The following is an 18,320-nucleotide window of genomic DNA, read 5'->3' on the forward strand; positions in this document are numbered from 1 at the left end:
AATCGGGATAAAAATTACAGTCGTGCTCTCCAGATTATGAACCATTTGTATTTTGGATGCTCAGTGACCTTTGCTTTAGATACTGCAAAATCTAGTATCCAAATTGCCATGAAATTTGCTGAGAACATTCATGTTTCCAAGACGATACCAATTGATATTATATAATTGTTGATACCAATTCATTTTAATAATCCCATGGACTTTTCTGTACCACCATGGTCAGTATTGTTAGCCAAACATCTGTTAAGAAGCAAAGAATACCAAAAACATCAGTATGTTTTTTTTTTTTGTCAGTACCATCTTATCAGACTTTAAGTATGTAATGAACAGGACAGTGTTCAGTGTTATTCCTGATTGTGTAACAAATCTGACCTTGATCCTGGATGCATACCTTGAAGATATACAAGAGCCTGTTTTCATCTCACTCATGTCCTTTAATCTTTCCATCCAGCGTCATCACTAACACAGATGAGTGGCGTTACTTCAAAGCACTAACCAAAACCACGACCCCACTGGAGGAGAACATGTTCCACTTGGAGGAAGGTGCTCCCAGGGTTTACCTCAGACCCAAGGAGAGCATCCATATTCCCCTGAAATATCAGAGTTTCCTCTGCGACCACACCATGGCTCTCCAGGTACAGTGGAATTGATTTGTTAGGAATGGTCAACTTATAAAACTGTGTTTTTAAGAACGGTAATTATTGCAGGATGCACTATTTTGATACATAGCACTGTATTTTCAGCAGTCCAATGTTATGCTTGAACCACTGAAAAGGTTTGAAAAGATTTGTTTTTAGAATCAGTCACTACATATTACCATCACCACAGATGCTAAAGATCAAAGTTTTTCTCTCTGTCTAACTTCCGATATCACAGTATTTCACAAGTCTAGTTATTGATTCCAGTTCAAGAAAGTATTTTAAAAACTGAGTGGCCTTGAGTGGTCCAAAGTGAAATCTCTTTGATATAAATGTCACTACTCTTCAAGGATTAAAAACCATAACTGATGTATTCCTAGGGCAAGTTTTACATATGCAGTCACAACTCAGGCTTGACAGTTAATTTAATGCCAGAAGGACAGTTCGCAATAAATGTCATTTACATAGGCTATGCTCTTATCTGCTGTAGATGACTCGGGGTTTTACACCCTGTGGTTCTGCTTCTTGTCATCATTTACAGTTTTCTTTCCTGATCTGCAGTTGTAATATTTTTTTATGTTTATTTATAGTAATTTGCTATTTTTTGTAGCTGATCAATTTTGAGAACTATTCTGTTTCTTATCAAATCCTCACAGGGACCAAGCTTCCTACCTACAGGCAAAGGTTCTCAGGTGGCCAAGAAGAATCTGTCCAATATTGTTGCTGCCAAGACTATCAAGGTACAGAGTGTGCTACTTATTCTTTGTGCAATATTTACAGTGCATTGGACCATCTTTATCTCCTTCAGCATTCCTCTATTTCTCATTTTCTCAATGAGGTGCAATGTGCAGTATATTTTTCTGCCATGATAAGAGATTTATTGTAGTTCATTTTAAACATTTTGATATATATTGATCAGTAGATTCAGAAGAGTAGAGGGGGATAAAGCCGCCTAAACTCAGTTTATTATATGATATCATATTATATATGATATATATATATATATATATATATATATATATATATATATTTTGAGTTTAGTCGGGTCAACCTTCTGGTACATCCTTAAGTCTAACAACATCTAGTATACACACGCAATCCCAGATAACTCTCTGCGGAGTGGCAGTGCACCGCCTCCTCCCTCCTCTCCTCTCCCACACGGTCACAGCTCAGACACAAAGAACTCTTTGAAGTGTCAACTATTTAAAAAGTTACACTAACCAGACAAGATTGTCAAGCAAAATTATATGCTGGAAATCACTTTTATCTTACTGAACATTGTTTATCTTCTCCAACTGGCAAATGTCAGGCTGGAGAGTTTAACTATCTCCAAATGGAGGACAGCATGACACGTCTGGCTAATCTACTTTAAATGAACCATGCATATATAGTATTTCTCTGAAGTTATTTTCCCATTGTATGCACTTATTCAACCATTTTTAATATGTCAGAAGTTCAGAGGACGGAAAAACAATTGGAAAGTGCTTGTTCAAATGCACTTTGGATAAGACGATATGCTTTATATCTCCATGTGACATAATGTGCTCTACAGCTGTCACAAAAAAATAAGTTCTGTTCCATTCAATTAATCCTTTCAAGTTGAAATTTCGGCCCTCTTTCTGCAGACATAAATATAAGCTTACATTGTAAGCACATTTATGCTGCTAAAAAAAGATAACCATCACTGTTGGCTAACCTGCAGTACCTCGCAGTAATCCTGTTGTTCGTGTAGAGTACAGTACCCTGGAGCTCTCTCATTGCATGGGATGATGAAATATTTGCCAGTCTGCCAAGCGTATGTGTGTCTGCCTACGGTATGTGTGTATTCATGTGTCAGTGTCAGCACTGCTGCTCTGAGCAAAAATCCTGTCAAAAGGTCACAAAGGTCGGGTCTGGATCAAATCTGTGTCCCACTAAAACTGACAAGCCCCAACAGCAAAACTGTCAGGATGCCAGCTTTGGCACCGCTGTCAGTCAGCACACATCGCCAGAGCCAGATATGGGCCGCTCCTGCAGGTCAGCATGGGCCTGCAAATCTGACCCATCAACGATTTGGACAGCTGCTGTTTGGCAGGGATCAGCTTCTGAGTTTGTGAATCAATGACCAAAATGTGGAAACTTTAGAGAATAGTCCATTACTCATGACTAGATATTTAACTCTGTTACACATGAAGGTTCTCTTCATTATTGGTGGCTGTGGCTCAGGAGGTAGAGCGGGTGGCTGTAAACTCCACCACCGCTATACATTGTATAAATGAATGTAAGAAATAATTGCACAACTGCTGGGGTTTAATCTATTTAATTCAGATGTTTCATTGGCATGTGTAATGATACACTATAGTTTGTAGTATATGGACACCCGAACATTACATCCATATGTGAAATCAGATTGTTAATCACCTAATTCCAAAACCATGGACATAAATCTGCTGCTTTAACAGCCTCCGCTCTCCTGGGAGAGCTTTCCATTAGATTTTGAAGCATGACTGCAGGGATTTGCTCCAATTCAGCCACAAGTGCATTAGTGAGGTCGACCACTAATGTTCGACGACAAGGCCTGGTTCACAGTCGGTGTTCCAGTTCATCCCATAGGTGCTGGATGAGGTTAAGGTCAGGGCTCTGTCTGGGCCAGTCAAAGTTTTTCTGCACCAAACTCATTTTCATAGATAAAACATAATATGTTTATAGATGAGCGATGTTGGAGTTCCCCTGCCTTTATTTGTAACATTAGAACACTATGAATAATCCGAAAAAATCCTGCCGAAAAGCCATGAAAGAAAGCCATGTTAGCTGTCCTTATACGTCATTTTTCTTTTTGAAATAAACACTTGGTTGATTAGCATTATACCACTAATCTGTCATCCAAACAGCAGTGATTGGAAAACAGTATTCTACAATGTAGTCTGATTACTTTCACTGACAGTAGAAGCTGCAGTGTTTATTGGACCTCACAATATGAATGTGTTGGTAAGAAGGAACAACAAACAGTGGTTTTCACTTTTTCTTGAGTTTTTTTCTGGGGGGTATGTAGTGAGGTTTAAACTATAACAGTTGGCCTGGTGGTGGCAGCAGAGGAAAGGCCATGAGGTCATTCCAAATGTGTAAATTTGATGGCAATCTGCCAATTAGAGCAGGAGATATTTGGAACAGATTTTGGCCAACATTGCCAAAATAAGACAATCCCTAGGAATTTCCAGACTGGAAAAAGTTTATCCTCTGTGGAGCATGATGATGCTTAATACATTGGCAATCTGACCTATTAGATTTTTTATGTTCAAGTGGAAACTCTGGGCTGATTTTGGGACAATTGCAAAGGCAGGAGGTCAAACAAAACATGTGGACATGGACACATGATGATTCTGTACTACAGCAGTACTCTCAGCTCAGAAGTAACATCAATCATAATTCATAGCCTGTAATTCAGTTATAATCCATAATCCCTAAACTCTACAGGTTTAGGGATTATGGATTACAGGCAGTTCCAAAATGTTTGCATATGTTGGCGTACATGTATACACCAGCTATCATATGTAACCATATGTAATTAGTGCATATGTAAGAAAAATTTGTGTTGATTTGCACAGATCCTGAGGGCTATTTTAATGCGGCAAACATCAAAGCACATTCAGCAGGTCTGTGGGGGTTTCAGTAGTCAGATTGAAGCCAACTTTTATTTTCTACTGTACAGCCACAGCCTGTTCTATGATCATCACACTCTGGTGAATTTTTAAATGAAACTTCTCTAAGGCTTTTTAAAAAACTGTGTGTTGTTTAGACTTGTACTGCCTCAGGAAGAAAACATAGCAATTCCACTCATTGAAGAGAGTCAAGGAATGTACAATGTAGGTGTTCTCTGAATGTCTAATGACACAGGACCGGTATTCGCTGAGGGTCTCACACACACACAAACACAAGGGGAAAGCAGGAAGAAAAGAACTGATGAACTAATGAAAGTAGTTGGCGCGGTTAGCCAGAAAATAATAAAATATACATGACCCACCTCACCATGCCTGTAAGACAAGTTCCCAATTATTACAACACTGGTCATACTTTCATTATTATGGCTATCTATTCCTATCTGTAGAAATAAATTGATTGTACTCATAACTTCATTGCTGAGACAATTAAAGACCAACATTGTGGTTCACCTTGTGTGTGTATTTTTTACATTTCTCTAGATTTGGATTTTTGTTTGTTATACTGGATACCTTCCCCTTTTCAGGCCTTTAAACATTCTTTGAATGAAACTAATTCCCAATTTGTGGGCAGAGTAAGTGCACCTTAAGAACATAGGGGTCACAAGCAAAATGTTGGGCATTCGTTGATTGCAAAGTAAATTGATGGAAATAATGGACAAAACTATGACCATAAGATCCAAGTTGTAATAAAAATGTAATTCTCCTTTAAGGAGCTTCTAACCCAGCTATCTGTCTGTTTTACTAGTTTGGCTCGAGGGGTTTTATTGCCCCATGACGATGCTGTTACTTCCATTGGAATTGACATCATGCAGAGGAGTGGCATGCTGCTGATACCACTGACTTTTCACCTTCCCTCCACAGGTTACATTCAAAGCAGAAGACGGCAAGCCGATGGCCATCTGCCAGGTGAACGTGGAGGCGACACCTCACATTGTCGACCAGACTTTCCGGCTTTACCACCCTGAGCTCTGTTTCCTCAAGAAAGCCATCCGCCTGCCACCCTGGCATGACCCCACAGGTAGCACAGGTTACCCCAGTTATCCCCCATCAGCCATTACTCCCTTGTCTCACTGCTTCCACCCTTCCTCCCCTGACTGCGTCTAGATTTGATAGTTTGGTATAAGATTCAATGCATCTTATTTATTTGCATAGTATTGACTTTTTAGTGCTGGTTTTGTGCTTATTTAATACATTTTCAGAAGGTATAGTGACTTACTGTCCCGGAGGAACGTAAACTCGTACATTAATGTGCACATACTACAGTATACAAGGTGGATATGAATGAATAAGGTATTCATTGTATTGTGTTTTCACTAAAATATCAACAAAAACAGTTGTATAATACAATTTCTATCACAAAAATGGCTAATAATGTAGAGGCATCTGGAAATGAAAAGCAAGAACAAATGAAATGAATTACATTAAAAACATTGAACAAATGCATGTGTGTGTGTGTGTGTGTGTGTGTATTGTATAAAACACGTCACATTACATATGTCATTAAGATCAGCTAGGTGTTTAATACTGATTCTATTTATGAAAACTGCTTAAATACAAAAAGTAACATTTTTACTGACTGTAAGTTAACCATTTATTCCTCTTTTTTTTGTTATTGGGTTAACCAGTTAACCTAAATGCCAAGACTCACGTTTCCATCCGCTGCAGTGACCCCAACATCATCTGCCAGACGAGGATGCTGGTGAGAGAATGACAGTATTTTTCTTACATTTTCCAATCCCTACCACAGTAACTCACACTAATATTATCAGGGGATTAATTACTGAACTGAAGCTTCAGCACAATTTCCTTTACCCCTCCATTTTATTATCTTTCTGCCTTTCACTCTGTTTCTGTGCAGGTGCCAGGGGAGCCTCAGGATGTGTACTTGAAAGTGCCAGGGAGTCCCAGTCCACACTTAAAAATGTTCTTTGTGATGGTTTTTACGTATGTATTATTTACTAAACAGGCAACTTGAACACAATAAACACAAACACACACACACACACACACACACATACACACACGCTCATCTTAGCCTGAAGAAGCTTTCTATTTTTGACTAATACACTTGTTCACGCAGGCTTGAATTAATTAACTAATCAGATGGAGATTTGGTGGTCTGACTGCCTGAAGTTTCTGAATCTGCCCTCTAGTCTTCCTAATCTTCTAAATCAGGATTATTATATGTGGGTTTCTTAATATGCGGGGCAAATGTTTGTATTCATTATTCCAACTAATATTTGATATGATGAAGTTTTGGCTGTTTACATATTTACTGCAGAACTGATCTGCATTAGATTGCTTCTGCTGCTGTCTATTAGAAAGCCTTTATTTTATAAGTTACACTCTAGAGCAGGGGTCTCAAACTCATTTTCACCAAGGGCCACATAAGCATTACGGTTACCCTCAAAGGGCCAGTTGCAACTGTAAGACTGTATAAACGTAACTACTCCTTAACGTATTGTTAAATAACTGTCTCTTTATTTGATTATGTATTCAAGTTAAGTCATTTATCAGATGTAATATAAATATAAAATTATATATAAAATATAATATAAAAATATAGCCTTAGTAAGACAATTTCTCTGTGTTATTATAACATAAATAAATGAATTTATCAGATTTAAAACCCCTCATTACTCTATCAATCAAAGATCAAACATTTCAAGTAAATAACAAAGACAAATATCATCAAACATAATCTTTTACAGTAACTTTTCACTTTTTCAGTCCAGAGGTGCAGAACCATGCTAAAACAAATAATTGTGAGCTGCTAGTAACATGAGGGACAGATGTGGCATTTGATAAAACAAATAGTCCAGCTGCACACAGCCTTGCATAGGGCATACATCCAACTAATGAGAGATAGTTTGATTACCTGGAAAAATGCAGACGTATAGGCTACTGTAGCCTAAGCCTGGTTCACACTAAACGATTTTTAGCCCGATTTGACCCTCGGCGAGCTCGCCGACCATCAGGCTGTGATCGGGAGTAAATCAGCGGTTGATCTGCAGTTGCCAGTCGTTATGTGTGAACTACTCAACAACGCATCAAAACGGCTCCCCGACACATTTCTGACACATTGCCGACGTCTGCCAGATATCTAGCACGCCAAATATCTGGAGAAGATGGCCGACTCGACATCTACAACCGGCCAATGAGAGCAGGCAGCTACTTTTCACTGCACAACACTTTTTACTCCCCTCCAGCTCTCCTGCTACCTACTTGTGCTAATCCATTCTTTCACCCAGATTCTTTGTCTTTATAATTGCTGTCTTTATAATAACAAACAACAGCTGTTTTGTCTATAGGTTCGCGTCATTTAGGTTTTTCTCCTTGAAGCATAAACATGTATTCACTTTCCCACCATTCATGAAATTGCCTTCCTTCTGCATCAGTTTTTCTCTTCTTGGACATTTAGAGATTTCTTGTATACATTTCTCATCTCCACTATGCGAAAACTATCGTAGTGGGTGTGGAAACATTGCTATCTAGTGGCGGGATGCCGTCACTTCTCGGGTCACAAAATCGACATACATTGTGGGAGATGTAGTTTATGGCAGCATTGACTTTTATTTTAGGACAATCATGTATCTTTAAAGCTTTCGCGCCTTGAGTTTGACACGTGCTCTAGAGTTTTCTGGTAAATTATTACATTTTACAACATTCAGTGTCAAATTATTAAATTAATTATTATTATACTTGTCTGTCTACTGTCTAATGTGGTGAATACATTCTCTTCCTGCAATGCAGAATCTGCTCAAGCATGAGTCTTTGCGGGAAATAGATGCAATAACAAGAATGCAGGTACGGGTTAAACACAGGGACTCCACATGGCAGCTTCATTATAGGGTTAGAAACTGAGATCATCCAGTCGTCCTATTCGGGAATAAAACGACCTGGCCATAAGTGTTTCTGTGGTCAATTACAGTAAAATATATGAAGTTAAATGGCCCCTTGTCATGTAAAGGCAGCCATTTTGTCACATGGCCACAATTTGACACACATTGAACCTGGAGGTTTTAAGGTTCAGAGGGGAACTGGGGCCCAGGGCGGCTATGTGTTTCCCCTAGTTGATAAGCCAGCCTTGATTCATGGAAATGTTTTAGAAAATTGTCACAAAATGATGTAACCCATAAAATAAAGCATTGCACCTAATGCAATTCAGTGTAAACATTTATGGCATGGCATTTGCAACATGTACAAAAAATGCTGAAAACATCAGTAGTGTCAATCCAACACTAGTGACATTGTGTCTGCCTGTGTGTCTCAAATACCCATAACACTTGAATTCTATTCCAAATGCTCCTTGAGTGCTGTTGTCACAGAGCAGGGCTGAGTAGGTGACTACATCGCCTCCCACACAGTCATTTAGGGCCACTGAGACTGAATTCCCCTTTTCTCAGCAGTGAGAGTGAGGAGGAGGAGGAGGATGATGATGTTGCTGCTTATTAAAATGCTAGTGCAGCTGCAGATCAGCCCTTCTCATCTCCGACCTCATGCTGCTACCGCTGCGTCTCCAGGGGGCATCAGCTTAATTGTCCCTGATGATGTTTTTCTCCATAGTGATAAGTGGATGGCGGTTCCCTCTCAGATCTGGCAGATTTACGTGCATTTCCTGGAGCGGGTGGATGTCAGCTGTGTGACTGGCCAGCGGAGCTGTCAATCACTGGTGCTGAAGGGGAAGCAGGCTGTTCGCAAGGTCAAATGTTTCTCATCACACCCCCAAGAGATAGAGGTATATCTTCAACAGTAGACCACTTTTGAGTCTGTGACTTGTTGAAAATGTAGTAATGCTTTGGTATTTGGGTGCATAACAATAAACAGAGTAAGTGGAAAATATAACAAAGACAAAGCAAGGACTGCAAGCCAAAAGGTGTAAATATAAAATTGAAAATGGACAATAAGATATGACAAAATATGACTTAAAAAATATGTACAATATGTTAAATATCAATATGACTCTGTGAGTTCATCCATACTGTTGGTAGAGGTCATAAAAATATCCCACTCAATACATTCCAAGCACATCCAAAGGTCTTCCATAGCTTCACTGGTCCACCGCTTTGATATTCTCACAACAGGTTTACAGAGCTTGAATTTCTGACTGTATGCAGGAATCAGGTGGTCAGAGTGTCCCAGTGCAGCGCTGGGGACCGCGTGAAAGGTACTGTTGATTGTTGTGTAACAGTGATCCAGAATGTTCTACTCTCCGGACGGGCATTTCTCTAACTGTCTGTATTTGGGGAGATCATGGCTGACATTCCCTTTGTTCAAGTCACAGAGGACAATAACTAAGGAGTCTGTGTTTGTGCTCCCCACACACAGTATCCTAAACACTGACCAGAACGAATGAAACAAACTCCCTGGGGGGGAGTAGAAGGTTTTGCAATTGATGAAGGAAGATTCCAGATCAGGAGAACAGCGCTGTTGAATCACTGCCGCATCCTTACACCAGCCCTGTTAATGTAAAAACAAATACCTCCACCTTTGGTATTGCTGGGAAGTTCGGTGTCATGATCCGCTCTGAAGACTGTGAAGCCTGCCAGCTGCAGTGCAGTGTCTGGTATCGATCCACACAGCAACGTTTCCGTGGAGCATAAAACGGAAGATGGATGAAATTCTCTGTTTTTCCTCACCAGTAGCTGAAGTTCCTCCAGTTTAATGCACAGTGAGCGCAAGTTGGAGAGAAATATTCCCGGTAACGGTGGGCGAAGTCCACACCAGCAGAGACGCACAAGCACAGCGGCGTGTTTCCCTCTCCTCCAGCATTTCACTGCATGTACAAAGATGACAAACCCTTTGACCAGAATCTCCAGTATTTCCACTGCTGACACAAGAAAAGTGGGAAATAATTCTGCTGGTGTTGTTGTTTCCCTAAAGTGCTTGAACCTTTCTCTGGTGAAAGAGCTACAGCAGAAAACTGAATTTACAGACAAAACAAGAGAAAACAATGCACACCAACACAGGGAGGCAACCATCCGTGGTGCCATCTTGATCTTATCAAAACAGAAAACCAGTTCTCAGCGGTGTGGAGAGTAGAGGTCGTCACGGTTCCACGAGTTTCTGGTAACTGGGATACAACCTGGTACCTGAGCTACTTAATCAGGGAGGGTCTTTTTGCTGTGGGCCTCAAGTATGTCTAATACCCAAGTGAATCCAAGCAGACTTTGTTTTGTGAGGCAGATAGAGAGTGTGATGTGTAAGTGGGTGGACACCAGCTGGTTATTAATTGGTGGGGCATCCTGCTGCTGCCAGTGTCGGGGTTTTCTCTGTAGTTCGGTCTGCCAGTGTCAACCAGTGAGTTTGGATCAGGTCTAAGGATTTTGTATTTGGATTGAGGCTGACTGTTCTCGGGTTTCTTTTAGATTGGTTCTTATTTTTAGAAATTCATTTCTGTGCGTCAGGCTTGGGTAGGTTGTCCATTGGTCTGTGTTTGGATTTTGGACCCATGAAGACTTCAAGTGGAAAGTTGTATTTGATTTTGTCTTCACTTTCGCCGTCTCTTTATTAATGGTAAATGGATTGCACTTACAGTATATGGTGCCTTTCTAGTCGTCTGACCAGTGTTTTACTGGTCAGACGACAAGTCTTTATTCACACACACACACACACATCATACACTGATGACAGAGGCTGTCATGCAAGGTGCCAACTGCTGATCCAAGACAGAAACTAATCCCATTCACACACATTCACAATCTGGGGTTCAGTATCTTGCCCAAGGACACTTTGACATGCAGACTGGAGGAGCCAGGGATGGAACCACCGACCTTCTGATTAATGAACAACCCGTAATGATTTCTGTTTTTCAACAGGGACAAAGGCTGACACAAATGGGAAGCAACATGTAGAAAAGTGAAAAACTAGAATCAAAACAGCTCAAATCATATGTCAGATCCTCCATATCTAAGAGAAGTTGAGGGCATTGTTCTTAATGCATGCTTTCAGCAATTTTTAAACTGCATATCCAAAAATGATTTCATGCAAATTGCTCTCCTAGCAGCAGGAAACAATGAAACAGCAACGGCCTCTTTTTTTAATAACCTCAGGTTACAATTCAAGTCATTATCAAGAATGTATAAATGCGAGTTGGCTGCATAATGGCTTTTCCTGTCATGTCATTTAATTTTATGAGGTTCCCCCATTTCTTCCTGCAATCATGTCAGTTCATGCTGGAACACAATTTGACATGATCTGAAAAATTAGCAATGGCTGTATGCTCCCTGAACATATGAAAATATATTCCAAGAGTGTCAGATTGCCCTCTATTTTACTTGACATTGTTTCGTATTCAAAACTGGGTACAAGAAGGGAGAGAGTTTGACGATGTTTCTCACTCAGAGCTGCAATAAAAGGGCATTGCATATTACTCACTCATAGTTTAAAAAAAAAAGGAAGAAAGGAAAAAAAGTGATCGACTGTCACAGCCACCATGGATGCATACAGTACGACCCAAACATGTTCTCCCTGAAGAAATAGGGTACTGGCTGAAAAAGCTACAGATGTATTTTTAAAAGATTTTCCCGTATGCATCAGCGGTCGCTTTGATCTGACTCTCAGCAGGTTAGCTCACTGTGGAATGCATCGAAGGAGTCTTATAAAATAGGATAAAGCTCACCGCCGGAGAATAGCTTTGCTTTTCTCAACAGATTGAAAAGGAGCTACACAGTAAATCTCATTCTCGCATCCTTCTGTCTTTGTCACATTTCTGCCTCTACTTTCTCTCATTTGATTGTCTGCCTCCTCTCTCTACCTTTTTTCACCACACCTTAGTCGCCCTTTCTCTCACCCACTCTGTGCTGTAATCTCTACACCTCTATTATTTCCCACCAATTCCGTTAGCCACCTTTTCCCATTAACTTAGTTGGTCAGTGCCTCTATTTCTCTTTATTAATTGTCTCTTCCCATATCTTCTCTTTAGGTGGACCCAGAAGGTGTGTTTGTTTTGCCTCCATCAGCAGTGCAGGAGCTCCAACTGAAGGTGCAACCATGGCGAGCAGGCAGCCGTTTCTTGTATGTGAATGCAGTGGATGTGGAGCACCGGCGGCTGGTCACCGCCTGGCTGCTCTGTCTCAACGTCCACCGGCCCGTACTGTCCAAGGTATGAGGAGTTTTCCCCTGGCTTTACCACTTAAAATGGTAATGTGTGTGTTTCTATCATGCACTTGCACTGCCCTTCTCACATTTTAAACTCTGTGGCCATCATACTCCAGTTTGTGAGGCTTTGGAAACTGTAGGTGGCACTCATTTATTTACAGTTGCAGCAACAGAATGACTGTATTTTTTTCCTCACATAAACCACATAAATCAGTCTTTTTTTCTCATTTTGATTGCTTATACACATCTTACAAAAGTCGGTCTTGAGGCACACCCAATGTACAAATTTTGTGTCAAATGCAGTCAAAAAATCTGATATTAGCTGCACATGGGAACTGTGCATTTTTGGATGTGTCCTACTGATTTAGTGACCAACCAGTTGTGGCACTAACAGACTGCGCGTGTGTGTGTGTGTGTGTGTGTGTGTGCGCATGCATGCGTGCGCAGGCTTTTGAAGTGTCTGTCCCAGTTGGTGGTGAGCGAGGCAGCTCAAGGAAAATCACTTACACCAACCCCTATACCAGCAGCCGCATTTTTCTGCTCCGCTCTGACCATCCAGACCTGCTCCAGTTCAAAGAGGATAAATTCCAGGTGAGAAAAGACGGAAGTCTTGCAGTTCTGTTACTCTCATAAAATCAATTCTTTGATTAACAGCTAGAGCAAAGGGAATCATCCTCTTTGTTGTTGAAGGAAATCAAGACCCGTTTAGAAGAGGTAGGATCATGCGATTAATGGTAACCTTGTGCTTTGAAAGTTCCACTGACCAGTGTTAGGAATCATTATTCATCAGCTTTCAATCCTGTTTATTATAAAATAATGGAAATAACAAAATCTTGCATCACTTTTGCAAAACCAAATGGTCAATTTTAAATACAGTGTCTCACAAAAGTGAGTACACCCCTCACATTTTTGTAAATATTTGATTATATGTTTTCATGTGACAACACTGAAGAAATGACAATGTAAAGTAATGAGTGTACAGCAGGGCTATTCAACTACAAATTCAATTGGGCCGGATTTTAAAACCAGGACACGGAGGTGGGCCGGTCATTTTATCAGAGGTTGGGATTGGTATCATTAGGATTTTATTGACATAATTGTATTGGTACTCCTTATTGGTTCAGTTCTTTATCAGTGCTCTTATCAGTCCTATTTATAATTAAATAATTGCCTTTAAAAGTATATATTATTTGAAACAAGGAATTTATATTTTAACTAAATGTTGTTTCTAGAGCAGCAACAGGATTTCCAACAGCAGTCACTGATATCTCTCTGGAAACAAATCTCAAATGTCAGTAAAATTAATTATATTCCTGAGTGAAGTTTAGAAAGAATGAACAACTCAGTCCCTCCTGTCCTCCTCCGTCTGCTGCTGCTGCTGGTAGAGAGGAGGTCTGGTCTGTCTCAGCCACCAGCTGAGTTTATAATGTGCCATATTTTAATGTATGTGGTAAACTAAGCTTAATAGCTACTTAAGACAGGAAGCTTTCACTTTAGCTTGTTTGTGACAATTAGCTATTAGCCGAACTAGCGCTGTGCCTGTGTAAAAGCACCACACACCTGCAGTGGATGAGAGACTGAGCAGATTAAAACATGGCGTTGGTAAAGTATTGGCTTTTTACTCAGTAAGTTTTTATTGCACCACGTAGGCCTACTTAACGAGCGTAGTTATCGTCAAAGTCGGCAGTGTCCACTGATCAGGTGGCTGAGAGACACAGAGGAGGGGAGAGGGTGCAGGTCATGCATGTACAGCTTGTATTACAGTGTAAATTTGCTGTCCCCTCAAAATAACACATCACACAGCCATTAATGTCTAAACTGCTGGCAACAAAAGTCAGTACACCCCTAAGTGAAAATGTCCAAATTGGGCCCAAAGTGTCAATATTTTTGTGGCCACCATTATTTTCCAGCACTGAGTCCCTAAGTGTTAAAGGGTTAGAGTCCCCTTAGGATTACAGTAAAAAAATAATAAATAAAAGGATAGAGTGGGAGATGGAGAATAAAAGGAGTATAATAAGCAAAGGGGAGAGACCTCTCTGTTTTTGTCTCCGAGGCTATAAGAAGATTGCTAAGATCCTGAAACTGAGCTGCAGCACGGTGGCCAAAACCATACAGCGGTTTAACAGGACAAGTTCCAGTCAGAACAGGAGGCAAGTTGTATAGCACATTTCAACAACAATGTAATTCAAAGTGCTTTACATAATACATATAAGCAACAGGAAAATATGAAAAAGACTTAAATAGAATTAAAAACAGAGAGGTTAAATTAATTAATTTTGAGTACTTGGCCAATATTTATATAATATATAATATATTCCGATCATGCAGCAGAACAAACTGTATTTACTATCAGTGCCTGCTGTAGAGTTAGCTACAGTGACTAGTTATTTCACTGACTTCAAATCAGTTTTTGACACACTTTTTTGACACACATTTTTGGTACTTTTACAGGAGTATCTTTAGGTTGCTTCTGTTCAGTATAACATTCTCCCTCGTGTCTTCACAGTGACACCACAAACTTTTCAGTTTAAAAGTATTGTCTGTTACAAAGTAAAAGCCTCTCAAATCAGGCTCCACACTGCAGCGTACACATTGACAATTTTAACTGACAATTGACAGGAAATTTATAAGAGAAGGTTAGGTAGGTCACCTACATTTTGGCAGCGTCCAGAGCCCAACACACAATCAGTAGTTAAGCACATAAAATGGAAGAAAATAGACTTATAAAGATAGATAAAATAGGAGCGTATCTTTTCCATCAGTCGACCAAAAAATGCATCTGAAATGTCTCCTGTGTAGACATTCTTTTACTCTAGGTTTTAGTTGGATGGAGCTGGAGCTCAGTCAGAACACAATACAGCCGCATCCAGTGGACATTTTAGTATTGGATTATCTCAACAATGTCATGCACTGACATTTTAGCCTGGTATCATCCTCAAAATCAGTTTTGGTTTACTCTCAGCTATAATCCTGAGTTGGCTGTGCTGCAACACCACTGGCTATGCATCATACTCATGAGTGCTACTGTGCAGACTGACTTTGGGGAAAAAGTTTTGTCCGACATGCAGATTGTAAAAATAGGAAGTTTTTGTGTGGAAAAACATTTGGCTGTAAACGTATATGCAGGACTTTTTTTTTTTTTTTTTCTGTGATCTCAACAGGTGAGGAAAAGACATAAATGATTTCTGGCTTCTCATGTTGACTGGTAACGCCTCAGCTGTTAGGCAAGTGAATGATTTCCTTGTTTGCATACAGAACGAAACAAGAGGAGTAATTACTGCTGTTGTTTTATTGTTATGTTGTCAGCGTCGGTGTCTAATAGCTGATTCTCACACACAGAAATGAAGTACCGGAGTCATTGCCATCATTGCCTTCCATTAACTGAGGTGTCATAAAATGGCAAAACAAATGGAAAACTTAAATTAAGAAATAAATGAACAAGATGGAGTCTGTTTCCACATAAACTATTTAAGAAGCTCGCTGCTGTCCAGAAGACACTGCATCAATTAAACAAGAGGAGAGTGGGAGTGAAAAACAGCCCACTGTTTTTATCCATCTTGTCAGTGAGGCTCCAGGTGTCTTATAGATAATTTACTGTGCCTGTAGCATTAAGCAAATGTGGAGGCACTTTTCTCTTTCTTGACATAAGTCGCCATAATAAAACCAGCTGTCAGGCGGGAAAGCAATGCAGAGATCAATACAGCTGTGCTTTTGGCAAAGCTAGAATTCTGGCCTGATTTTGAAATATTGAGAAAACAAAAAAAGGACCAAAGAAAGACATTTTGCACATTATGAGCCCCAATAAATAAAGTATTAAAACATTAAGCATTGTGTGTCTTTAACATAAAGGAATAATCAATGGATGGAAAGATGGTAGTTTGGACAAAAAAACAAAGAGTGTGACGTTAAGAGGTTAGAACAATGAAGAATGCAAGCCATTTGGGGTTTCCTTTTTCCCTTTTAACATTAGCCAGTGGAAAACCCACAGTGAGGATACACACTTACAAATGCTTGCTCTATGTACTATTTCACAATATTTATTACATTGCAATAAAACAAAAACACATAGCTTTAGCTCTAATGCACTGCACGCAAAGGCATGCAGTGTTAAGTTTAGAAATGTTTGAAATGTCTTTGATTTTTTGAGACAAATGAGAGTAATGACGCCAAATTTGTTTAAATGTTGCTACAGAGACAGAGAGTGTGAACAAGTTGCTCCAAAGTCACTGAAACAAATGCTGTTTGAGAAAGCAAACAATGGTGAATGAGTTTTGAGTGAACACACTGACTAGATATTTAAATAAGACAATTGACCACAGATAAAACAGGAAGGAACAACCTGTAATTCTTCAGTTAGATGTTAGATAACTGTCTTATTACGCACATGACCGTGATGATGTGAACAATGCACACTGAACATATAATCGCATTTACCTTACATAAACGCCATAAAACTAAAAATGAATATTAAATCAAGTCGTCCAATTCTCATACATTCCAACTACAAATGATGATGACATGTAAGAAGACCTTTCGTCATCATGCTGAGGTAAAAAGAACAGTAGTAAGTCACTGGTGAGACATGTACGCGACTTGCACATCATACGCATGTAGTATTCAGTCAAGCAAAACTGAACAGAGAGCGACCCTGAAAGAGTCGTATAAGTCTTGGTAAGATCCCATGAACAAATTGGCGGGAGTCAGCAAATAGCCCTGTGACCCAGTGGCCCAAAGGCTACATCAACAATTATGTATTAAAACGGCATGCTTTTTATCAATAGGTCAAAATAAATTGCCCTTCGTATGCGTGTGATGCTCGTGACACGTGCACGCACACCACAGAGTAACATTGATATACTACTGGGGACTTTGTGTATGTGTAACTGAAGACAAAGGAAGAAGCTTTAACTAAGATGAATATGAAGTATGTTTGTTGTGTTGTGTTCACTGTGTTCAGATCGGCGGGGGAGAGAGTTACACCATCGGACTACGATTCGCCCCTAGCCAAAGTCCTGGCTCACTGGAGATACTGGTCTACGTGAACAACCTGGAGGAGAAGACGGAGGAGACGTTCTGTGTGAAAGTCAACTACTCATGAACTGATGATGTGTTTTTCAAACAGCGAGTACAAACTGCTTCTGGAAATGTTGACTGATACATGTATATATCGGAGTATGAAAATAACTCAAATGAGTATAAATGAGCTGTTTTTCTACTTATTGTGTGTGATTTTGTATTAGATCAGATTCATGACAGAAATAAACTCTCTTCATATACTGTTTTGTTTTTTTTTTCAGCCTTTTGTACAAGGTGAAGTATTCTGTACTGTATGAATGAATGAGAATTTTTGTGCTGGCTTTCTGAGCTTCAATAAAAGGTCACATCAAACATTGAACGCAAAACAAGCAAGCAAACCTACTTTCTCTTAAACCCTTTAAACATGCACCCAAACACATCACTTCGTTTCTTAAACAATACACCAAAGCAGTAAGAGAGTAAGTAAGAAACTAAAATTTAAAGAACTTTATGCATAAAGGCAAAAATTAGGGTGCAAGAAAGAACCAAAAAGAAAAAATCTGCAAAATTAACTGAAGATTTACATTAATCTGACACTTTTATCCAAAGGGACTTACAATTGCTATACATGTCAGAGGTCACACGCCTCTGGAGCAACTACGAGTTAAGTGTCTTGCTCAGGGACACAATGGTAGATGGGTCACAGTGGGGGATTGAACCTGGGTCTCTCATGCCAAAGGCATAGTCTTATCCAGTGCGCCACTTCCACCCCACGTGAGTTTATATTCAGTAAAAGGCAAAGCAACACAAAGCCAGCAATATCAGCGTCGTGGCTGAACCCCAATTGTGATCCTTCCACTTCTGAAAT

The 18,320-nt window shown here is 39.8% G+C and overlaps 1 protein-coding gene across 3 annotated transcripts in view; it reads left to right on the forward strand.

The window, feature by feature from the left end:
* The window catches only part of nphp4 (nephronophthisis 4), a 197,005-nt gene extending 179,167 nt beyond the window's left edge, over nucleotides 1-17,838 (forward strand). For 2 of the 3 annotated variants that reach the window (XM_038723620.1, XM_038723622.1), the window contains 9 exons: nucleotides 452-635; nucleotides 1,295-1,378; nucleotides 5,198-5,354; nucleotides 5,962-6,035; nucleotides 6,195-6,280; nucleotides 8,903-9,074; nucleotides 12,261-12,440; nucleotides 12,884-13,027; nucleotides 17,394-17,838. In XM_038723620.1, coding sequence (XP_038579548.1) covers nucleotides 452-635; nucleotides 1,295-1,378; nucleotides 5,198-5,354; nucleotides 5,962-6,035; nucleotides 6,195-6,280; nucleotides 8,903-9,074; nucleotides 12,261-12,440; nucleotides 12,884-13,027; nucleotides 17,394-17,534 — 1,222 coding nt within the window. In that variant the 3' untranslated portion in view covers nucleotides 17,535-17,838. Of the gene's footprint in view, nucleotides 1-451; nucleotides 636-1,294; nucleotides 1,379-5,197; nucleotides 5,355-5,961; nucleotides 6,036-6,194; nucleotides 6,281-8,902; nucleotides 9,075-12,260; nucleotides 12,441-12,883; nucleotides 13,028-15,597; nucleotides 15,671-17,393 lie in introns of those variants that run through there. The other variant, XM_038723621.1, reaches the window with a different exon arrangement.
* The last annotated feature ends 482 nt before the right edge of the window (nucleotides 17,839-18,320 follow it).

This window comes from Micropterus salmoides, unplaced genomic scaffold, assembly GCF_014851395.1.
Source record: "Micropterus salmoides isolate LMB-PRFRI ecotype aquatic unplaced genomic scaffold, ASM1485139v1 Ms_hic_scaffold_16, whole genome shotgun sequence".
Classification (NCBI taxonomy): domain Eukaryota; kingdom Metazoa; phylum Chordata; class Actinopteri; order Centrarchiformes; family Centrarchidae; genus Micropterus; species Micropterus salmoides.